Raw genomic sequence first — 23,552 nt, forward strand, 5'->3', positions numbered from 1 at the left:
TATTCAGCAACAAAAAGAAGTTTACAAGGTTGTGTACAGTATATCTATTCAGCAACAAAAAAAAGTTTACAAGGTAGTGTACAGTGTATCTATTCAGCAACAAAAAAAAGTTTACAAGGTACTGTGCAGTATATCTATTCAGCAACAAAAAAATGTTTACAATGTAGTGTACAGTGTATCTATTCAGCAACAAAAAAAAAAGTTTACCAGGTAGTGTACAGTGTATCTGTTCAGCAACAAAAAAAGTTTACAAGGTAGTATACAGTATATCCATTCAGAAAAGAAAAAAAAATTACAGTATATCTATCCAACAAAAGTGTACAGTATATCTATCCAACAAAAAATGTTTACAAGGTAGTGTACAGTATATCTATTCAGCAACAAAAAAAAGTTTACAAGATAGTGTACAGTATATCTATTCAGCAACAAAAAAAAGTTTACAAGGTTGTGTACAGTGTATCTATTCAGCAACAACAACAACAAAAAACCCGTCACTACGGCTGTTGTCAGCTGTACAGCAAAGAGCCTTGCACACGATGGGTGACCAGACAGCAGCTGATGGAGAGACTGGGCGGCGCCAGCTTCAGCGAGGCGGACCGCCTCTGGCTCCAGGACTTCCACAGGAAGCACACTGAGGCCAAAGGGGAGGAGTGCACAGAGGAAGACAGAGAGAACGTCTGGGTGAGTTAGGGAGAGAGAGGGAGAGTGGGAGAGAGAGAGAGAGAGGGGTGGGGGGGGGGGGAGAGAGAGTTGGAGACAGAGGGAACATCAGGGTGAGTTAGAGAGAGAGAGAGGGTGAGTGTGGGAGAGAGAGAGGGAGGGAGAGGAAGAGAAGGGGAGAGAGAGGGAGGAGCAGAGAGAGAAACAGAGAGGGGAGAGGGAGTGAGAGAGAGGAACAGAGAGAGAGAGAGAGAGGGGGAGAGAGAGAGGGGGGGAGACAGAATGTCAGGGTGAGTTAGGGAGAGAGAGAGGCGGGGAGAGAGAGAAGGGAGGGAGAGAGGCAGAGAGAAAGAGGGAGAGAGAGAAGGAGAGAAGGGGGGACAGAGAGAGAATGAGGGGGGTTGAAAGAGAGGCGGATAGAGAGAGGGAGAGAGAGAGGGGTGAGGGAGAGAGAGAGAGGTGAGAGAGAGGGAGAGAGAATGAGAGAAAGACAGAGCAACAAGATAGAGAGAGAGAAGAGACAGACAGATAGAGAAAGAGAATTAGAAAGACTTGGTCATGAAGGGTAATAATCAAAAGGATATATATATATATATATATATATATATATATATATTCTAGCATGTAAACTACCAAACGAAAGTATGTATAACCTCTACTTTTCTTCTGAAAAAAAAAGAAAAAAAAAAGAACACGCTGTTCAGTAATGACAGTTTCACAGATTTCACAGGAATTTGATCATTTTTTGCATTGGAGAAAGTTCCTGCAGTTGGGAAATTTGCGTCCTGGGACTCTTTCTTTTGTATGTTTTGTTTCGTTTTTGTTTTTGTTTTTTTTTGCACACCGGAAAGAAATTTCCACCCTAGGGCACACACACACAGGGTGTTGACACCATTAGGTTAACCGTTTCTCTGCTACAGAGTGGTGGCAGTGTCTTGATTGACTGACTGGATTACTGACAGACGGAGGGGTGGGGGGTCGGGGGTGGGTGGGGGTGGGACGGGATGCTCTTTAAGTTTCATCATCCGATCCAATCCGACAGACGTTTGCCCGCCTCTCCCTGCTGGCGTCCAAGATGGTGGGCGAGTTCATCGAGCGGGGGGACTGCCTGGACGACCTGGTCTTCGCGCCGGACCTGAACAAGGAGGCGAGGACGGGCGTGGCCGTGTGCTGTGCGGGCGCCTCCCGGGTGCACACCAAGACCGACAGGACGGGCAGCGAGCGGTACCTGGCCGTCACTCTGCGCGTCGGTCTTTCTGAGGTGGGAGGGGAGGGCGTGGGGTGGGGTGGGGTGTGTGTGTGTGTGTGTGTGTGTGTGTGTGTGTGTGTGTGTGACAGTGTGTGGTGTTGTGTCATGTTTTTGTGATATATTGTGTTGTGTTGTTATATTGTGTCATATTCTTGTATTATATTGTGTTTGTTGTTGTGTTATGTTATTGTGTTGTGTTGTATGTTGTCATATTGTTGCATTATGTTGTATTGTTGTATTGTGTCGTATTGTTGCATTATGTTGTATTGTATTGTTGTATTGTGTCATATTGTTGCATTAGGTTGTATTGTTGTATTGTGTCGTATTGTTGCATTATGTTGTATTGTATTGTATTGTGTCATATTGTTGTGTTGTATTGTGTCATATTGCGTTTTGTTATGTTGTATCGTTACATTGTGTCATTTTGTTGCATAATGTTGTGCTGTGTTGTATTGTCATATTGTTGTGTTGTGTTATATTGTGTTGCTGTGTTGTACTGTGTCGCATTCTGTTCTGTTGTGTTGCATTGCAGTGCATTGTATTGTATTGCGTTCTGTATTGTGTCATTGTTGTATTGGGTTGTGTTGCGTTGTGTTTTGTTGGGTTGTTGTGTGTGTGCGTGTGCGTGTGCTGTGCGGGCGCCTCCCGGGTGCACACCAAGACAGACAGGAAGGGCAGCGAGCGGTACCTGGCCGTCACTCTGCGCGTCGGTCTTTCTGAGGTGGGAAGGGCGGGGGTGGTGGGGTGGGGTGTGGGTGTGTGTGTGTGTGACTCTGTGTGTGGTGTTGTGTCATGTTTTTGTGATGTATTGTGTTGTGTTGTTATATTGTGTCATATTGTTGTATTATATTGTGTTGTGTTGTATTGTTGTGTTATGTCATGTTATTGTGTTGTGTTGTATTGTGTCATATTGTTGCATTAGGTTGTATTGTTGTATTGTGTCGTATTGTTGCATTATGTTGTATTGTATTGCATTGTGTCATATTATTGTATCATATTGTGTTGTATTGTATTCTTGTATTGTGTCATATTGCATTTTGTTATGTTGTTACATTGTGTCATATTGTTGCATAATGTTGTGCTGTGTTGTATTGTCATATTGTTGTGTTGTGTTATATTGTGTTGCTGTGTTGTACTGTGTCGCATTCTGTTCTGTTGTGTTGCATTGCAGTGCATTGTATTGTATTGCGTTCTGTATTGTGTCATTGTTGTATTGGGTTGAGTTGCGTTGTGTTTTGTTGGGTTGTTGTGTGTGTGTGTGTGCGTGTGCTGTGCGGGCGCCTCCCGGGTGCACACCAAGACAGACAGGACGGGCAGCGAGCGGTACCTGGCCGTCACTCTGCGCGTCGGTCTTTCTGAGGTGGGAGGGGAGGGCGTGGGGTGGGGTGGGGTGTGTGTGTGTGTGTGTGTGTGTGTGTGTGTGTGTGTGTGTGTGTGTGTGTGTGTGTGTGACTCTGTGTGTGGTGTTGTGTCATGTTTTTGTGATATATTGTGTTGTGTTGTTATATTGTGTCATATTCTTGTATTGTGTTGTGTTGTATTGTTGTGTTATGTTATTGTGTTGTGTTGTATTGTGTCATATTGTTGCATTAGGTTGTATTGTTGTATTGTGTCGTATTGTTGCATTATGTTGTATTGTATTGCATTGTGTCATATTATTGTATCATATTGTGTTGTATTGTATTCTTGTATTGTGTCATATTGTTGTGTTGTATTGTGTCATATTGCATTTTGTTATGTTGTATTGCTGCATTGAGTCATATTGTTGCATAATGTTGTGTTGTGTACTATTGTCATATTGTTGTGTTATATTGTGTTGCTGTGTTGTACTGTGTTGCATTCTGTTCTGTTGTGTTGCATTGTATTGTATTGCATTCTGTATTGTGTCATTGTTGTATTGGGTTGTGTTGCGTTGTGTTTTGTTGGGTTGTTGTGTGTGTGCGTGTGCGTGTGCTGTGCGGGCGCCTCCCGGGTGCACACCAAGACAGACAGGAAGGGCAGCGAGCGGTACCTGGCCGTCACTCTGCGCGTCGGTCTTTCTGAGGTGGGAGGGAAGGGCGTGGTGGGGTGGGGTGTGGGTGTGTGTGTGTGTGTGTGTGTGTGTGACTCTGTGTGTGGTGTTGTGTCATGTTTTTGTGATGTATTGTGTTGTGTTGTTATATTGTGTCATATTGTTGTATTATATTGTGTTGTGTTGTATTGTTGTGTTATGTCATGTTATTGTGTTGTGTTGTATTGTGTCATATTGTTGCATTATGTTGTATTGTATTGTATTGTATTGTGTCATATTGTTGTATCATATTGTGTTGTATTAGATTCTTGTATTGTGTCATATTGTTGTGTTGTATTTTGTCATATTGCATTTTGTTATGTTGTATTGTTACATTGTGTCATATTGTTGCATAATGTTGTGTTGTGTACTATTATCATTGTGTTATATTGTGTTGCTGTGTTGTACTGTGTTGCATTCTGTTCTGTTGTGTTGCATTGCAATGCATTGTATTGTATTGCATTCTGTATTGTGTCATTGTTGTATTGTGTTGTGTTGTGTTGTTTTGTTATATTGTCGTGTTGTGTTTTGTTGTGTTGTTATATTGCCATTGTTGTATTATATTGTGTTATTTTGTATTGTTGTATTGTGTCATATTGTTTTATTGTATTGTGTTGTATTATTGTAATATATTGTGTTGTGTTGTATTGAAGCAATGATCATAGGAACTAAACAAAAACTGTCTTCCATCACAATTGACACAATCAAACTTGGCAGTACATCCATCCCTCTTGCCACGTCAGTCAGGAACCTCGGTGTTGTTCTTGACAATACACTGTCCATGCAAAAATTTATCAGTCAGACATGTCAGTCCTGCTATTGTCAACTGCGGCGCATCAGTGCCGTCCGGAAATATCTGTCCACTGCCGCAACATCTAGACTTGTTGTTTCTCTCCTTCTCTCTCGCCTTGACTATTGTAACTCTCTGTTGTCTGGTTTGCCTGCTTCATTCATTCAGTCCGCATACAAAACTCTGCTGCCCGACTCATCCTCAGAAAGAAAAGATCTGAGCACATCACTCCTCTTTTGCAACATCTCCACTGGCTCCCTGTCTCACACCGAATAAAGTACAAGATCAGCACTCTATGTTATAAATGTATTCACAAAACTGCCCCTTCCTATCTCTGTGGCTGCCTTCACCTCTACACTCCATCTCGCTCACTATGATCGGCTTTGGATCCACTCTGTTTACACATACCCAGATTCAAACACTTGACTGTTGGCCGCCGTTCTTTCTGTCTCTGGACCTTGCGATTGGAATGAAATTCCTCTTTCGCTTCGTCAAGTCTCCACTCTCAGCTCTTTCAAGTCTGGCCTTAAAACCCACCTCTTCCCAAAATAGCCTCCCTTGCCTGCCCTTCCTTGTCTTTAGTTTCTCCAGTTTTAGAGTTATGCATGCGTGTGAATGACTGGTGCGAAAGCGCTTTGATTTGTCTCTGCACAAGATTCAGTGCTATATAGATGTCATTATTATTATTGTATTGAACTGTCAATGTTGATGTTATGAATGACCGAACTATCACTGTTGTTGTTATGCAGAGATGCCACCTGTCATGATTTCACTGTATTTTGTTATGTTCGATTGCAGTTTGTTCCAAATGTTACGCCTACGTCAAAATTGTTCCGACCAGTTCATTTTCGACTACGTAGTATGGTTACATGCTTTCTGGTCATAACATTATCCAGACGCTATGCTGTTCTGACAGTCATAGTCGGACACAACTGACCATCGTACATAGTGAATTTTCTCAGTGGAGTGATGGCTTAGAAGTAACGCGTCCGCCCAGGAAGCAAGAGAATCTGAGTGTGCTGGTTTGAATCACGGCTCAGCCGCCGATATTTTCTCCCCCTCCACTAGACCTTGAGTGGTGGTCTGGACGCTAGTCATTCGGATGAGACAATAAACCGAGGTCCCGTGTGCAGCATGCACTTAGCGCACATAAAAGAACCCACGGCAGCAAAAGGGTTGTTCCTGGCAAAATTCTGTAGAAAAATCCACTTCCATAGTAAAAACAAATAAAACTGCATGCAGGAAAAAATACAAAAAAAATGGGTGGCGCTGTAGTGTAGCGACGCGCTCTCCATGGGGAGAGCAGCCCGAATTTAACACAGAGAAATCTGTTGTGATAAAAAGAAATACAAATACAAATATTGATCATGAAGCCAGGGCAGTCACTACTAACCTCGGTCTCACTTGATGATGCTCAGCTTGTCACATGCGTGTTTACATTGAAACAGCATTGAGTGGGCCAGTCAGATTAAACGTAGCAGTTACATCGTGTTGCAGGCAGGCCCAAGTGTTTGTATGCCTTGTAGTTTGATACAATGTATGTTTGCTGATGTGGCTCAGAGTCCTAGTGTTCCTACCAAATTTCCGGATTGTTCCTACAAACACTTTACAGGGGTTGTCACACACACACACACACACACACACAGTCACACACACACACACACAGTCACACACACACACACACACGCAGAGTCACACACACACACACATTCACACACATATACACACACACACACAGTCACACACACACACACACACACAGAGTCACACACACACACACACACACACCCACCCTCACTCTGACCCCCGGGGTTGCTGCCCTCGCAGATCATGTCCCAGCTGAAGGAGCGAGGCATCACGCAGACCGTGTGCTGCGAGCTGGTCCAGGATCGCACAGACTTGCCCCACTACGCCGATGTCGCCGCAGAGATCAAGGCGTCCCAGACTCTGCACACTCCCCGGAACCACGCCGGGAAGCCTCCTCACCCCTCATCAGGCGCCACGGACAAAAACGACTCCAAGGACACTCACGCTTCAGGCAGCGGAAACGCTACGGAAGGGCACACGGCAGTTGACGACGGCCGCTGCAGCGTGGGAAATCCGGAAGGGAGCGCTGGGCAGTCTTTGCCGAGCGCACCGTTTCAGCTACCCCCACTGCCACTTCCACTGAGCGTTGCTCGGCAAGGAGATAAAGGTGGAGACCAACAAGAAGCAAGCGCTGCTGACGAGGTTCGCTCTGATTCTGACGGAGGCCGGCGTGGGTCAGGCACTGCTTCCTGGGGAGGAGGAGGAGGAGGGCGGGGAGGGGGGGAAGGAAGCCTAGTTGTGCGCTTGAGCACGCAACACGTTGGTCCTTTGTGTGTGTGTGTGTGTGTGTGCGCACAGTTTGGAAAATATGTGGGAATGTGTGTGTGTGTATATGAGGGTGTGGGGTGTTTGTGCGTGTGTGTGTGTGTGTGTGTGCATGTGTCTGTGTGTATGTGTGTGTTTATTATTTATTAACATTATCATTATTCATATTGTTTTTTTTCTTTTCTTTGTGTGTGTGTGTGTGAGAGACTGCGAGTGTGTGTGTGTGTGTTTATATTTATTCGTTAACATCATCATTATTGGTTATTTTTTCCTTTCTTTTCATCGTTTATAATTTATTTATTCATTTGTTTGTTTATCTTATTTTCCCTCAAGGCCCGACTAAGCGCGTTGGGTTACGCCGCTGGTCAGACAAGCATCTGCTTAGCAGATGTGGTGTGGCGTATATTGGACTGGTTTGTCCAAATGCAGTGATGTCTCCTTGAACAACTGAACCAAACTGAACTGTGGAGGGCGTGTGTGTGTGTGTGTGTGTGTGTGTGGGGGGGGGGTTGGGGGGAGACGGGGTGTTGGGGTCTGGTATGTGGTGTTTTGTGTGGATATGTGGTGTGTTGTGGTGTGTGTGGGTTGTGGTTTATGTGTGTGTGTGCGTGTGACATGGTGATTGCATGTGTACGTGTGGTGGTATGTGTGCGTTGTATGTGTGGTTTCGGAGCTGAAAGGACTTGAGGAGCTGAACTGATAAACGGTGGTTTTCATGGTTGATAATTTTACCCACTCTGAAAGTATGTACATTACAAGATTACATAACTGGAAAACTCTTCCTGAAATACAGGTGATGGCTTTTATGGTTGGTGTACAGTCTCCTGATCATTGGTCGTGCATGCGCAGGTGATTGATTGATTGAATGCTTGACACCCCCGAAAACGGAGTATGGCTGCCTACATGGCGGGGTAAAAACGGTCACACACGTAAAAACCCACTCGTGTGCATACGAGTGAACGCAGAAGAAGAAGAAGAATGCTTGACAGTGCATTTAAGACTGTAATAATATTATCTCTACCAAGTTTAGTTAACCTCTCATCTGTACGTTCTCTCAGGCTGTTTTTCTGTGTGCCATCTTATTGTAACTTCTCATCTGTAAGTTCTCAGGCTGTTTTGTGTGTGTGTGTGTGTGTGTGTGTGTGTACGCCATCTTATTGTGGGTCATCTTCTGGAACACTGTCATAGGTGTTGATGCGCGGTGTTGTGGTTCGTTAAGAGTGCACCGTGCGGCCAAACACCTCTGTCTTCTGCACTTGGGGCTTCTGTCTGGGTTACCTCTCCCACAGCTCATTGCTCACAGACCTGCCCTTTAAGTACAGGGGGTGGATGGGGTGTGTGTGTGGGGGGGGGGGGGGGGGGGAGGGCCTGGAGGGTGGGGCGGGGTTCTCTGAGGATCCCACCCGGGGTGGCTCAGACACTGTGTGGCTGACACCAATCCCACTGCATACCAAGCTCCATACTGTGATTGTGAAGTTGAACAAGAAGACGAAGAAGGAGGAAAAGATCAAATAGAACATACCTGTCTGTCGTCATGTGAATGTTATGTGTCTCGTCTGCAAACGGCAGGGGGTTGCGTGCATCTGTGGGAATCGCATCCAACTAGTGTAGGGTGTGTGTGTGTGTGTGTGTGTGCATCTGTTTGCGCAAGTGTGTGAGCGAGCGAAGTGTGGGTGTGTGTGCGTGAGCGCATATGATAGGCTAGCCAGCACAAATAACACATAAATAACCAGAGTCTGCTTTTGGTTAGGGAAGTCCAAAATGAGGACAGCACAACACAACACAACAAACATAACGAACTCAACAAGAGATAAACAGCAAATTTATTCACTCCAATCCAGGTATATTAAAAAGGCTATATATATAAAAACTAAATACCTGCTTGTCAACTTTAATATGATAATAAAAAAGAAAAAAAAAAGAGACACAGAAAGCCAATGATCACCCAAATGAAGCAGCAGTCCTTCATTAAAACCAGTCGGTAAATCTGGAGAAGGAAGCACCAGGCAACCACTGGAATCAGTCAGGAAGTCAACCAATTTATCTGTAAATTAACCAGTGAATCGATCAGACAATGATATGGTCATTAAAACCCAAACTAAACCAAATTAAATCACCAGCCAGCTAGTGGAATGGAAGTTTGAATCTAAAAAGAGATTGAAGTGATAAAAATGGAATGAACAGTACATCAGCAATTTGTTCCATACACTGGTGGTTTTAAATCTTCTCTGTGCATAATTTTGATCAATTCTTTATTTTCGTGAACGAAAGCAGCAGTCTATTCTAAAAAATAAAAAAAAGTCCGAGGAGTAGGGTAAAATTAAATCAAACGAACGTTCGTTTGAAGCAGTTTACAAATCCTTTTTTTCATTTAAGCATCTGACTTAAATTGTTACATCTTTCTGGGATATACACCTCAAATTAAAAACAAAACAAAGCAACAGGGCAACCATCACAAGATCCAGAAGAAAAAAATCTGGAGATATATATATAGAGAGAGAGAGAGAGAGAGAGAGAGAGAGAGAATAAATCCAGGCCAAGATGTCTTAGTTTTCAAGTAGAAAAATACCAGACACTGCCTATGGGTACTATACATTTATCTCTCTCTCTCTCTCTCTCTCTCTCTCTATATATATATATGCAAATGAAGTAATAGAAGTACAGGCTTCATTGACTAAAAACAATTTTCACATGAAGTATGTGACTCATCTTGAAAACACAAGTGATGTCATGCTGATGCTGACTTGTGTCCTGCTGATGACACTGAATGCATCAGAGTATAGTTTAAATTCAACACTGAATGCAACAGAGTACAGCTTAAATTCAACACTGAATGCATCAGAGTACACCTTGAATTCAACACTGAATGCATCAGAGTACACTTTGAATTCAACACTGAATACATCAGAATACAGTTTAAATTCGACACTGAATGCATCAGAGTACAGCTTAAATTCAACACTGAATGCATCAGAGTACAGCTTAAATTCAACACTGAATGCAGCAGAGTACACCTTGAATTCAACACTGAATGCATCAGAGTACACCTTGAATTCAACACTGAATGCATCAGAGTACAGCTTAAATTCAACACTGAATGCATCAGAGTACAGCTTAACTTCAACATTTGAGTCAGAACAGATCTGACAAACATTTGTTGTAAAACCATGAATTATAATACAAAAAGTGAAACAATAAATGTGAAATCAATTCAAGTCATTAAACGGGAAGAAATCTCACATGAGGTGTTAGTATTGTGCATCACAGAAGATCACAGTTGAAAAAAAAGTGAAGTAATCATATTTATAACAATGTTCAAAATTTTTTTGGTAATGATCTATTTTAAGTACACTCGAATGTCAGTTTATTGAAAGTAACTTGGCAAACATGTGGGCCAAGTGTTTAAAGTTGAGTCAGCTGCACACCATTAACTATGAGTAAAGGGAGTGGTGTGATTCTGATTCAAACTCATAAATCTATATATCCACCGCTCCACAGCACAAGTGTGTGTGTGTGTGTGTGTGTGTGTGCAAATAACAGACACACAAGATATACAGGCAAACAGCACTCCTTTCCAATGCAACAAATAGACACACAAAAAGAAAAACATGTTGATAAGCAAGGGAAAATGGGAAAAACATTGAGGATTACAATCAAGAACAGCAGCATAACCCAGCACACTATTCAGGCCTTAAGTGCATGCATATATTCGGTGTATGGCTGCCTACATGGTGGGGTAAAAACACAACAACAAAAAACAAACAACAAAAAAACGGTCATAGATGTAAAATATTACATGTCTGTCTGAGTGTGTATGTGTGTGTGCCTGAAATCTGACTAAATGACACAGGAAACGAATGATGAGCGCCCAGAGGCAGCTGTCGGTCAGCTCTACCCAGGTAGGCAGCCTGTTGTGCAAATGAGCCTGTGTTTGTAAAGCTTGGTATCCTACCGAGGATAGGTGCTTCTTCTTCTTCTTCTGCATTCACTTGTATGCACACGAGTGGGCTTTTACATGTATGACCGTTTTTACCCCGCCATGTAGGCAGCCATACTCCGTTTTCGGGGGTGTGCATGCTGGGTATGTTCTTGTTTCCATAACCCACTGAATGCTGACAGGATCTTTAACGTGCGTATTTGATGTTCTGCTTGCATACACACACGAAGGGGGTTCAGGCACTAGCAGGTCTGCACATATGTTGACCTGGGAGATCGTAAAAATCTCCACCCTTTACCCACCAGGCGGCGTCACCGTGATTCGAACCCGGGACCCTCAGATTGACAGCCCAACGCTTTAACCACTCGGCTATTGCGCCCGTCGAGGATAGGTGCAATATAAGTATCCGTATCAATCAACCTGTCAGAGAGGATTTCTTTTTACAGAATTTTGCCAGAGGACAACACTTCTTTTGCCTTGGGTTCTTTTTCAGTGCACGAAGTGTGTGTTACACACGGGACTTCGGTCTATCGCCTCATCCAAATGACCAGACACTCAGTTTGATATTTTGTTTTAGTCAAACTTGGGAGAAAAGTTGAGAGCAGGATTCGAACCCAGACTCTCACAGATACTCGTACTGGCAGATGAGTGTTTTAACTCACTCAGTACGGCCAGTCTTCTCTTCTCCTCTACACAGACACCTCGGATGTCCAGTGGGTGTCTGAATAACCCAACCTTTAGCTTCCGTCATCAGAATTGCGGTATCTTTGTCAACATTCACCTCTTCAGTATAAGAGCCTTCCGCTTGCAATATTTTGATGATGGTAATTGGGGTGAAACGTTGTTAACGTCGTCTCTTTCCCCCGTTCGTATGGAGAGAGTTAACCATTCTACCACTTCGCACATTGTATACCAAACATGAGGCTGGACAAGAGATAACAGCACTGTTTTGTGGATTGTTAAACTGACAGTATCTTTGCTGCATTTGACTAGTTTTGGTTGTCTCTTTGCCTTTACTTTCCCTGACAAAGACTTGTGGTCTGGAACAAAATTTTAATGCAAGTGACATATTTAAAAGTAAATGTTGCATGTTCATCGTACACTGTTTTCAACTTTTGAACTTGAAGCTTACTTCTCTTCTTCTGCAAACACTACTGATAAAACCATGTATTTCAATGAGCAGCTGGTGTGTGTGTGAATAGAATAGAATAGAATAGATTTTATTGTCATGAAACCGTAAGGTTTATAAGACACAAGTGCAATGGTAAATGAATGAACGAATGAAAAACACACAATTAATCAATCAGTTAATGCAGTAAATTGCAGCAGCATTCATAAACAAATTTTCCCAATCTTGTTTGTATATATTCATCATCTGTTAGCATCACCTGTCTGGGAATGTCCTGTGTTATTCGAATTTTGAATATATAATGCCCAGAGTTGTCCTGGACATCTCAACTCCCCCAAATCACACTTGAGGTTAGAATGTACACAGAAAGTAAAATTCACTATGTATGATGGTCAGTTGTGTCCGACTATGACTGTCAGAACAGCAGAGGAGGCAACCACTGTCCCAACTATAATTATGGGCTGGATAATAGGATATGCTCTGCTTGATATGTTTTGTGTGTGTGTAGAGCTCCATACTCTTGCAAAATGTGTGTAAGTTGTAAGTGGACAAGTGAAATAGCTTGAAATGAGAGTGGAGTTCAGATTTATTGTTTGTGGAATGAGATAAGTTTTAAGTGTATGTGTGTATACTCAATCTTGCACTGCAAATGTATTTCTATGAACCTGCGATTATTATCATGGATACTGTGCAGTACAAACTAATATGATTCATCACAAGAACTTTCTTATGGCTTGTAAAAGTCATGGCCATGCTGAGTTTAAAGGTTTTCACTGCATCATCTTTCAAATTCATCGATTTTGATATTTGTTCTTTTGATTCGAGTGTTTGGGTAAAATCAGTAATAACATATTACAAGAAATGAATAAGTTAGAACATAATAAAGGTTTCAGTACAAAGGTTTCAATACTATACATACAAAACTATAAAAAGTTACTGAAAATTCCAGTAGCTTAAATAATAAAACATATAAAAATTATCCCCAAATTACAGTAACATTCAAATATATTTTCAAAAAGATTACTATAAACTCCAGTAAGTTACAAACAAGTACAAACCTATATTATATATATTCCTGCATTCACAATTATACATAGCTGCAATGAAAATTTCAATACCACACACACATTTTATACTGAGTGAGGAATGTAAAATCAACTCCAGATGGCAGAAAAAGCTGAGAGAGAGAGAGAGAGAGAGAGAGAGAGAGAGAGCAGGAAGTGAAAGATGGAGGAAGAGAGGAAGAGAACAACTTTCTGAACACCCAACTGGTCACCATCTAATGATTCATTGATCATCTTGGTACACTTAACAGTGAAAACTGTAAGGCCCCAAAAGCTTTAAAGGCTACATCCTTGCAGTCTAACATACACACGCAGACACAAACACATGCATGTGTGTAATATATTCTACATATATAATGCCCAGAGTTGTCCTGGACACTTCAACTCCCCCAAATCACACTTGAGGTTAGAATGTACACAGAAAGTAAAATTCACTATGTATGATGGTCAGTTGTGTCCGACTATGACTGTCAGAACAGCAGAGGAGGCAACCACTGTCCCAACTATAATTATGGGCTGGATAACAGGATATGCTCCGCTTGATATGTTCTTCTGGTGCAAGTTTTCACACAATATTGAGCCTCCTCAGGTTTTATACACACAACAATAATAATCATAATAATAAATTTACAAATAAAAAAAACCAAAATATGATTATTGTGCACTTTATAGGAGTTTCAGTTTCAGTTTCAGAAGCTCAAGGAGGCGTCATGGCGTTCGGACAAATCCATATACGCTACACCACATCTGCCAAGCAGACACCTGACCAGCAGCGTAGCCCAACGTGCTTAGTCAGGCCTTGAGAAAAAAACACTGTATACGAATGACAGAGAAAGACAGGATAAAGGCACACATGATGTAACAAATACCGAATCAAAAAAACAAAAACAAACAAACCAAACAAAATAACCCAAATGCACGTGAGCAACCTTTGAAGATTAAATTATGTACAAACTGTCCGTCTTTATAATTAGCCACAGACAAGGAAATGTGCATGAGTGGCCTAAGTCTCTAACTTTCCCCAGCCAATGTAGAAAGCCAGGAGTAGAGCACTTGAAACACACACACACACACACACAAATAAAAAGAGGGAGAGAGAGACAAACTGCGTGTGCCCCTTGGACTTGCATATAAAATTGTTGATAGAACCACTGTTTAAATAAAGAAGAAGAGAGAACAACAACAGAAAAACAACCAACCAAAAAAAAAAAAAGAAAAAAAGAAAAAAGAAAAGCAACCAAAAAAGAAAAAAAGAAAGAAAATCTCTCTAGCATGGGCAGTAAAAGTACTGCCTAGAACACAGCACTAGATGTTTTTTTTGGAAAGTAAATCAGGTCCTTAAACAGTTATCAAAATACTGATTTGATTTCAACAGTGTTTTAAAGGGATATTTTCAAAATACAGTCAAATATTTCACCAAATCTTGGTTTTGATTTCCTGTTGTTTGGGTTTCTTTTCAATTCATATTGGAAAGCACATATCAGAAAAGAAGAAGAAGAAGAAGTAACAGACATGAATCAGTCGAACGACAAATGCTCAGCCATCAGAGGAAACATTATTTGTCAACGGTGCAGGCGTACGCACCGTCAATATCCTCTACATTACTTGTCAACGGTGCAGGTGTACGCACCGTCAATATCCTCTACATTACTTGTCAACGGTGCAGGTGTACGCACCGTCAATATCCTCTACATTACTTGTCAACGGTGCAGGTGTACGCACCGTCAATATCCTCTACATTACTTGTCAACGGTGCAGGTGTACGCACCGTCAATATCCTCTACATTACTTGTCAACGGTGCAGGCGTACGCACCGTCAATATCCTCTACATTACTTGTCAATGGTGCAGGCGTATGCACCGTCATTATCCTATACATTACTTGTCAGTGGTGCAGGCATACGCACCGTCAATATCCTATACTTGTCAATTGTGCAGGCATACGCACCGTCAGTATCCTATACAATACTTGTGTACGCACCGTCAATATCCTAAACATTACTTGTCAATGGTGCAGGCGTACGCACCGTCAATATCCTCTACATTACTTGTCAATGGTGCAGGCGTATGCACCGTCATTATCCTATACATTACTTGTCAGTGGTGCAGGCATACGCACCGTCAATATCCTATACTTAACTTGTCAATTGTGCAGGCATACGCACCGTCAGTATCCTATACAATACTTGTGTACGCACCGTCAATATCCTAAACATTACTTGTCAATGGTGCAGGCGTACGCACCGTCAATATCCTATACATTACTTGTCAATGGTGCAGGCGTACACACCGTCAATATCCTATACATTACTTGTCAATGGTGCAGGCGTACGCACCGTCAATATCCTATACATTACTTGTCAATGGTGCAGGCGCAGGCGTACGCACCGTTAATATTCTATACATTACTTGTCAATGGTGCAGGCGTACGCACCGTCAATATCCTATACATTACTTGTCAATGGTGCAGGCGTATGCACCGTCAATATCCTATACATTACTTGTCAATGGTGCAGGCGTACGCACCGTCAGTATCCTATACATTACTTGTCAATGGTGCAGGCGTGCGCACTGTCAATATCCTCTACATTACTTGTCAATGGTGCAGGCGCAGGCGTATGCACTGTCAATATCCTATACATTACTTGTCAATGGTGCAGGCGTACGCACCGTCAATATCCTATACATTACTTGTCAATGGTGCAGGCGTACGCACCGTCAATATCCTATACATTACTTGTCAATGGTGCAGGCGTACGCACCGTCAATATCCTATAAACAACCTTAATTAATGTCTCTCATTTTTCAGGGCTCCTTAAATCAAAATGTCTTGTAAGTCGTATTCATTCTGAACAAATGTCTGTGAAACAAGGCATAAAACAGTTCTCTTGTAACCTCCCTAAAAGAAACACAAGAACAACAAAAACAACCAACAATAACAGCAACCTAAAGAACCCAAAAATGTTTGTTCATGAAAAAGCACAGATCTTTTTCTTTTTTTCTTCACCTGTGGTCTGGTTGTATCATGTGTCCACCTTACCAACACATAAATATGTCAAACAGTTCAAAAGTGTTTCAAAAGCACAATTTCATGAAAACAACAAACCTCAACTGACAGTCTTCCATTGACACAGCTCCTTTTTTTTTTTTTTTGTTTTGTTTTTTTTTTGCTGCCCCATCATCTGCACCGTTTCAGTGGCATTACTCCCACGCCGCTCATTTAGATTCCCCCATACACAGCCACACCCGGGTTTGTCCGTCGCAGTTCCTGCGTCGGCAGTCCACAGGGAACCATCGATGACACAGCTCTTCTTCAGGTCTGTGGACCCTCCTCATCACTGTCGTCTTCAGCTTGTTCCTACATATACGTCTTCTTTTGTCACAGTCATTTCAATGTCCAATTATTTGTATTTTGTATTTGTATTTGTATTTCTTTTTATCACAACAGATTTCTCTGTGTGAAATTCAGGCTGCTCTCCCTAGGGAGAGCGTGTCGCTACACTACAGCGCCACCCATTTTTTTGGTATTTTTTCCTGCGTGCAGTTTTATTTGTTTTTCCTGTCGAAGTGGATTTTTCTACAGAATTTTGCCAGGAACAACCCTTTTGTTGCCGTGGGTTCTTTGACATGTGCTAAGTGCATGCTGCACACGGGACCTTGGTTTATCGTCTCATCCGAATGACTAGCATCCAGACCACCACTCCAAGTCTAATGGAGGGGGAGAAAATATCGGTGGCTGAGCTGTGATTCGAACCAGCACGCTCAGGTTCTCTCGCTTCCTAGGCGGATGCGTTACCTCTAGGCCATACCATAGTGAACGACATGTCACATCATACACATGTGTACATGAGTGTGCATGCGTTCATACGAATAAACGTGTGTATGTGTAGTTCTGTACGTCTTCATCTATGGATGGCTGTATGAATAGGTGTATGAACAGATGTCTGAAAGGACTGTTATTTGTGTAATGTTGAACATATGAATAGCTGTACAAACAGATGTATGAATAAACCAATGTATGTGTAACATTGGATGTATGAACAAGAATATGAACAGGTGTATGAATGAACTGATAGATGTGAAAAGAAAGAAAAAATACATGTACAATGTTCTATCTTTTCTGTCTTAAAAAATGAAAAGAAAGGGGAAAAAAAAGTGCAATGTTCTATTTTTTCTGTCTTGTAAACTGAAAAGAAAGAAAAAAGATATATGTGCAATGTTCTATCTTGTAAACTGAAAAGAAAGAAAAAATACAAGTGCAATGTTCTATCTTTTCTGTCTAGCAAACTGAAATGAAAGAAGAAAAAAATATATGCAAAGTTCTACCTTGTAAATTGAAAAAGAAAAAAAAAAGAAGAGATATATGTGCAATGTTCTATCTCGTAAATTGAAAAGAAAGAAAAAAAGAGGGCAATGTTCTATGTTTTCTATCTTGTAAATTGAAATGAAAGAAGAAAAAAATATATGTAGAGTTCTATCTTTTCTATCTTGTAAAGTGAAAAGAAAGAAAAAAAATTATGAGTGCAATGTTCTATCTTTTCTATCTTGTAAAGTGACAAAAAAAAAGGGAAAAAAGTGCAATGTTCTATCTTTTCTATCTGTAAATGTTATGTTCTATCTTTTCTATCTTGTAAAGTGACAAAAAAAAGGGAAAAAAGTGCAATGTTCTATGTTTTCTATCTTGTAAAGTGACAAAAAAAAGGGAAAAAAGTGCAATGTTCTATGTTTTCTATCTTGTAAAGTGACAAAAAAGGGGAAAAAAGTGCAATGTTCTGTTTTCTATCTTGTAAAGTGACAAAAAAAAGTGCAATGTTCTATCTTTTCTATCTTGTAAAGTGACAAAAAAAAGGGAAAAAGTGCAATGTTCTATGTTTTCTATCTTGTAAAGTGACAAAAAAAGGGGAAAAAGTGCAATGTTCTATGTTTTCTATCTTGTAAACTGAAAAGAAAGAAGGAAAAATATATGCAAAGTTCTATCTTTTCTACCTTGTAAATTGAAAATAAAAAAAGAAAAACATGTGCTATGTTCTATCTTTTCTGTCTTGTAAATTGAAAAGAAAGAAGAAAAAAAATATATGTTCTATCTTTTCTAATCTGTAAATTGAAAAGAAAGAAAACACAATATATATATATGCAATGTTCTATCTTTTCTATCTTGTAAACTGAAAAAAAAAGAAGGAAAAAAAAAGTGCAATGTTCCATGCTTTCTATCTTGTAAACTGAAAAGAAAGAATGAAAAAAAATTGTTTTATTGATTAGAAAAAAAAAAAAAAAAAAAAAAAAAGTTACCGATAACTGATGTTGGAACACAGGCTTCACCAGCCAGAGCACAGCCAAACACACCTGAACCCCCTATGGCTACAGAAGGCGGCGAATCGGCAGAAGAAACAGAAGCAGCACAAAGGCGGCCCCCAACAGTGGCGCAGCGTCTGACAACAGCGTGGAGAAATGGATCCACCCCTGAGACGGTCTGCACAGACGCTCGCGATGAATGGTGGTGGTGCTTCCGTTGATGGCGTCAGCGTCGCACGCTAACTTCACGTGGTTTTGCAGGGTCCTGTCCAGCGGCATGAAGTACATGAGCGCAAGGAGGAAGAGAGTGAAAATGAAGCTGAAGATGATGTCCTGCAACACCGCCTCTGCCGGTCCGGCAATTTTGACCCCCATCTTTTCTGCTTCCCTGAAGGAGGAGAAAAAAAAAAAAAAAATAATAATACTCCCAATAGGTGAACCCGCCCCCCACCCCCCCAAAAAAAAAGTTTGGTAAAATATTATCCCAAAAAGTGAACATTGTTTGGCAAAAAGGTCGCTGTTATGTATGTATATATGCAGCTTCTGTTCAAATGTGTGTGAGTGTGTGTGTGTGTGTGTGTGTGTGTGTGTGTGTGTGTGTGTGAGAGAGAGAGAGAGAGAGAGAGAGAGAGAGAGAGAGAGAGTGTACGTGTGTGTACGTGTGTGCATGCATGTGTGTGTGTGTGTGCAGAGCGTGCATGTGTGAGTATGCACAAGTTTTAAAACTGATATGCACTTGTATGTATCCTAATTTCTACTGTATCTGTGTTTGTGTATGATTTTCGATTTATGTTCGTACCTTGTTGTGTACTATCCCCCCAAATATTCCTTGTGACCCCGGTACACTTGTTAATAAAGACATATTCTATTCTATTCTATTCCATAAACAAACAAAAAAATGTTTATTTGTAAAATATCATCCTAATAAGTGAACATCGTGTAGCAAAGAAGTTGTTGTGTGTGTGTGTGTGTGTGTGTGTGTGTGTGTGTGTGTATACATATATATATATAAGGTTTTGTAAAATATTTTCCTAATAAGTGAACATTAAAGAGGTCGCTGTTATTGACACATCCTTCGTTCCATCCTATCACATACTGAACCAGAATCAGAAGTCCAACCAGGTCTTAGTAATCCATTGCAGTTTATCCTCTGATGTTTGATGTGACGATTGATACCTACAATTTGTATTATTGTCTTGGTGTGGACAGACTGTTGATGTTTATTAATTTACTTTCATGTCAGCATGTAGTGTTGCATGTCCATGTGTACACATGTGGTAACGCGTCCGCCTAGGAAGCGAGAGAATCTGAGCACTCTGGTTCGAATCACGGCTCAGCCACCGATATTTTCTCCCCCTCCACTAGACCTTGAGTGGTGGTCTGGACGCTAGTCATTCAGATGAGACGATAAACCGAGGTCCCGTGTGCAGCATGCACTTAGCGCACGTAAAAGAACCCACGGCAACAAAAGGGTTGTTCCTGGCAAAATTCTGTAGAAAAATCCACTTCTATAGGGAAAACAAATAAAACTGCACGCAGGAAAAAAATACAAAAAAAAAAAAAAAAAGGGTGGCGCTGTAGTGTAGCGATGGACTCTCCTTGGGGAGAGCAGCCCGAATTTCACACAGAGAAATCTGTTGTGATAAAAAGAATTACAAATACAAATGCACCTGAAGGTGTGCTGTTTCACAGGAACAGGTTTAGAGCCCAGTGTAGGGGCAGTTTGCCCCATATAAGTATTATCATTATTATCATTGTTATCATTCTCATTCTTCTCAATTTCGTTATTGTTATCATTTCTTTAGTAGGACAAAACATCATCACACAGCAATCTTTCTCCATTATAAAAAAAAAAAAACGTTGAAAAGTCGAAGGGACAGTCCACAGGGATTTTAGCACTGTTCACAACCACAAGTGAGGGTATGCTGCAAACATTCAGAGAGAAAAAGGATTGTGAAGTTGAACAGGTATTCTGGAGACAGATCCATTATTAATTATCTTTTTTGTTGTTGTTGTTGTTGAACATCAGACATTATACAGACTATCAATAATCTAAGGGAATGTCTTTTTTTGGTCTTTTTTTTTTTTTTTTTTACAAAATCATAAGAAAACACTCTTAAAATAAAGAGCGATCATTGTGAAAACCTAGGATTAAGTGTTGAATTAGTTTTATTTGGTACCTATGAAAAATGAAAGCATGTGAAATTTTTGACTGAGAGAGTGTGTGTGACAGAACTCTTAACTTAAAGACGTTTTCTTTTTTTATTCAAGGATTATGATTTTAGGCATGGCCTATTCTTCCAATGTGTCTGAGAGAGAGAGAGAGAGAGAGAGAGAGAGAGAGAGAGAGAGAGAATGACAATGACAAATGTTTTATTGAGGGTAAAATGGATAAGCTGGAAGCTTCTTTACACCATGCCCTCACACACGCATACACACACATACACACATTGTAATAAATGAAATAAGTATGAATAATAAATGACATAGAACAAACCAAATAGATAATAATAGTCACATAAATGGATGAATCAAAGACTACAATTACGGAAACATGAAAATCATACAAAACATTGCCACATGAAAATCTTCAAACACACACATGTGTGTGCACACACAGGCATCATACACATAATCTCGAACACACAAGTACACAGAAATACACACGCATACTTACACTCGCCGATTTTCCTTGCTTACAAGAGAGAGAGAGAATTTTATCCACTTACCCCCATCCGGAAGCATACAATGGATTCTCAATGGATTGCCAATATTCCTTGTGATCCCAGTGCACCTGGTAATAAAGACATATTCTACTCTATTCTATTCATCACTCACTTCTTCTGCTTTTCCTCTTCCACCTGCACCTGATCCTCATGGGTGATGACCAACGGCAAGGGTTCATCTGGCTCAATGACTGACAGGTAGGGATTACACATCTGCAGACAGAAACAACCAACCAACCTTTAAACCTTCGCTGTACCTTGTGGGTGAAATATTACCTCCACTTTCATTCAAATAGTTATTCATAACTCAAAGTCAGTTTTGCAATGATTTAACTGAAATTTTCAGAACTTTTTTTTTTTTTTTTTTTTGCTGCCCCAACTTCTGCACCGTTTCAGTGGCATTACTCCCACGCCGCTCATTTAGATTCCCCCATACACGGCCACACCCGGGTTCGTCCATCGCAGTTCCAGCGTCGGCAGTCCACAGGGAACCATCGATGTTAGGTCGCCAGGAGGCCACACACCAGAGGAAACCCTGCACTGCTGCCGAGTCACTTCGGTGGTGTTCGGTGGTGCCTGTTCTAACGTACTTAGGACACCACCTACTAAGCCCCCTACTAACGACAATAATGGCTTAGTCGCGGAGCCAGACTGAGTAAGCGTCCCTCCCAGAGTGGAGACTGCCACCACGTCCCTCAAATAACAGTCCCCCATTTTCAGAGTCTGTTTATGATTTTTGCATATCCTCACCGGGGGTGAGGGTAGCGCTTTCAAGGTAGTTTACCACAATCATGTGGACCTGGTGTAATGCATCACTGGAAACTAACTTTAAAATAATATTTGACAGAAACTTAAAAGATGTTATGGAAGAATTAGCAGTTACAAATGACCAATTCGAAAATGCGGTCAAAGTTGTTTTTTTCCTTTTCTTCTTGTATTTGTTTAACTTTGACTGGATTTCTTTCCTGGATAAAAAAAAATTCCTGTATTTAACAAGAGGAAAAAAAGAAAAAAGAAAGAAAGAAGAAAAAAAAATGTCTTGGTTCATGTATGATTCATGCTGATTTCTTTAAAAAAAAAAAAAAAAAAAAAAGGAAGAAAAAAATCAGTGAAATTGAAACTGCAAGATGGGTGCAGAGACAATACTGTGATAATGTGACCTTATAGAAACTGCTGATCAAAATAATATTTTTTGTTCAACATCAATTTAAAAAAAAACACAAAAAAAACCAGATGGATGGATGGATGGATGGATGGATATTGATACTATGGATATTATAGCGCCTATCGTCAGTCAGAGACCGAGCTCTAAGCGCTGTACAAACACGGAGCCATTTGCAACAGAGGCTGCCTACCTGGGTAGAGCTAACCGAGAGCTGCCTTTGGGCGCTCATCATTTGTTTCCTGCGTCATTCAGTCAGGTTTCAGTTACGCTTGCACGCAGACATGTAACTTTTTATGCGTGTGACCTTTTATTCATTTTTATATATTTTATTTCATTTCTGCTTTTTTTAGTTTGTTTTCTATACAACTTATACTTTTGAATCTATCAAACTTTTTAACCAATGTCCTTTTTTCCCATGACTTAACCTCTATGATACTTCAGAACAAAAGGAGCTATCACATGCTGAGCGATTTCCACAGTGACCGACTCTGAGGCAAGAAGGCAAATAAATACATTGTAAATCGTATTGCCCACACAAATGCCGAGCACAATCGTTCCAATTCATTCAGTACCCTCTTTATAATACTGGTGTGTAAGAAGCAATGAATGTGTAGTTAATGTCATTATGTGTTAGATTTTCTTTTTCTTTTATTGACCGTGGATGAGGAATCAAACATCATGCTGTCTTTATAACGCAACTGAATGAAATATAATTAACTGTCGCTTGTCTAAAAACAAACAAGAAACCACCAAAGAAAATCTTGCAGATCTAGAGGCGTAACAATAGAAATTATTCAGAGTCTGGAAATACAGTTTAATCTGGAGAATTACACCCCTTACAAACAAAATGTGTGCTAATAATTCATTTTTATTTCAAAGCCAAATATGATGTTCAGAGACAGTTTCAGTTTCTTAAAGAGGTATCACTGCGTTCGGACAATTCCATATACGCTATTTATTTTATTTTCATTATTATTATTATTTATTTATTTTTCAATTATATTATTATTATTTAGTTAGTAATTTATTTATTTATTTATTTTATTTTATTTTTATTTTTTTAAATTTTTTTATTTTGGGTTACGCTGCTGGTCAGGCATCTGCTTGGCAGATGTGGTGTAGCGTATATGGATTTGTCC

The 23,552-nt window shown here is 40.6% G+C and overlaps 2 protein-coding genes across 3 annotated transcripts in view; one reads left to right on the forward strand and one right to left on the reverse strand.

Annotated features, from left to right (window-relative positions):
* LOC143289911 (uncharacterized) overlaps positions 1-7,901 on the forward strand; it is a 27,512-nt gene extending 19,611 nt beyond the window's left edge. The window contains exons 10-12 of the mRNA XM_076599150.1: positions 511-681; positions 1,703-1,921; positions 6,577-7,901. Of these exons, the coding sequence (XP_076455265.1) occupies positions 511-681; positions 1,703-1,921; positions 6,577-7,251 (1,065 nt within the window). The 3' untranslated portion in view covers positions 7,252-7,901. The remainder of the gene's footprint in view (positions 1-510; positions 682-1,702; positions 1,922-6,576) is intronic.
* Positions 7,902-8,918: 1,017 nt separating this feature from the next.
* The window catches only part of LOC143289912 (uncharacterized), a 39,358-nt gene continuing 24,724 nt past the window's right edge, over positions 8,919-23,552 (reverse strand). The window contains exons 8-10 of one of the 2 annotated variants that reach the window (XR_013056292.1): positions 21,361-21,461; positions 18,520-18,910; positions 8,919-16,588 (exon numbers count right to left, since the gene is read on the reverse strand). Coding sequence is in view for 1 of the 2 variants with exons in the window: in XM_076599151.1 (XP_076455266.1) it covers positions 18,589-18,910; positions 21,361-21,461 (423 nt within the window). In the remaining variant the exon portion in view is untranslated. The remainder of the gene's footprint in view (positions 16,589-18,519; positions 18,911-21,360; positions 21,462-23,552) is intronic. The other variant, XM_076599151.1, reaches the window with a different exon arrangement.

This window comes from Babylonia areolata, chromosome 14 (genome assembly GCF_041734735.1).
Source record: "Babylonia areolata isolate BAREFJ2019XMU chromosome 14, ASM4173473v1, whole genome shotgun sequence".
Taxonomy (NCBI): domain Eukaryota; kingdom Metazoa; phylum Mollusca; class Gastropoda; order Neogastropoda; family Buccinidae; genus Babylonia; species Babylonia areolata.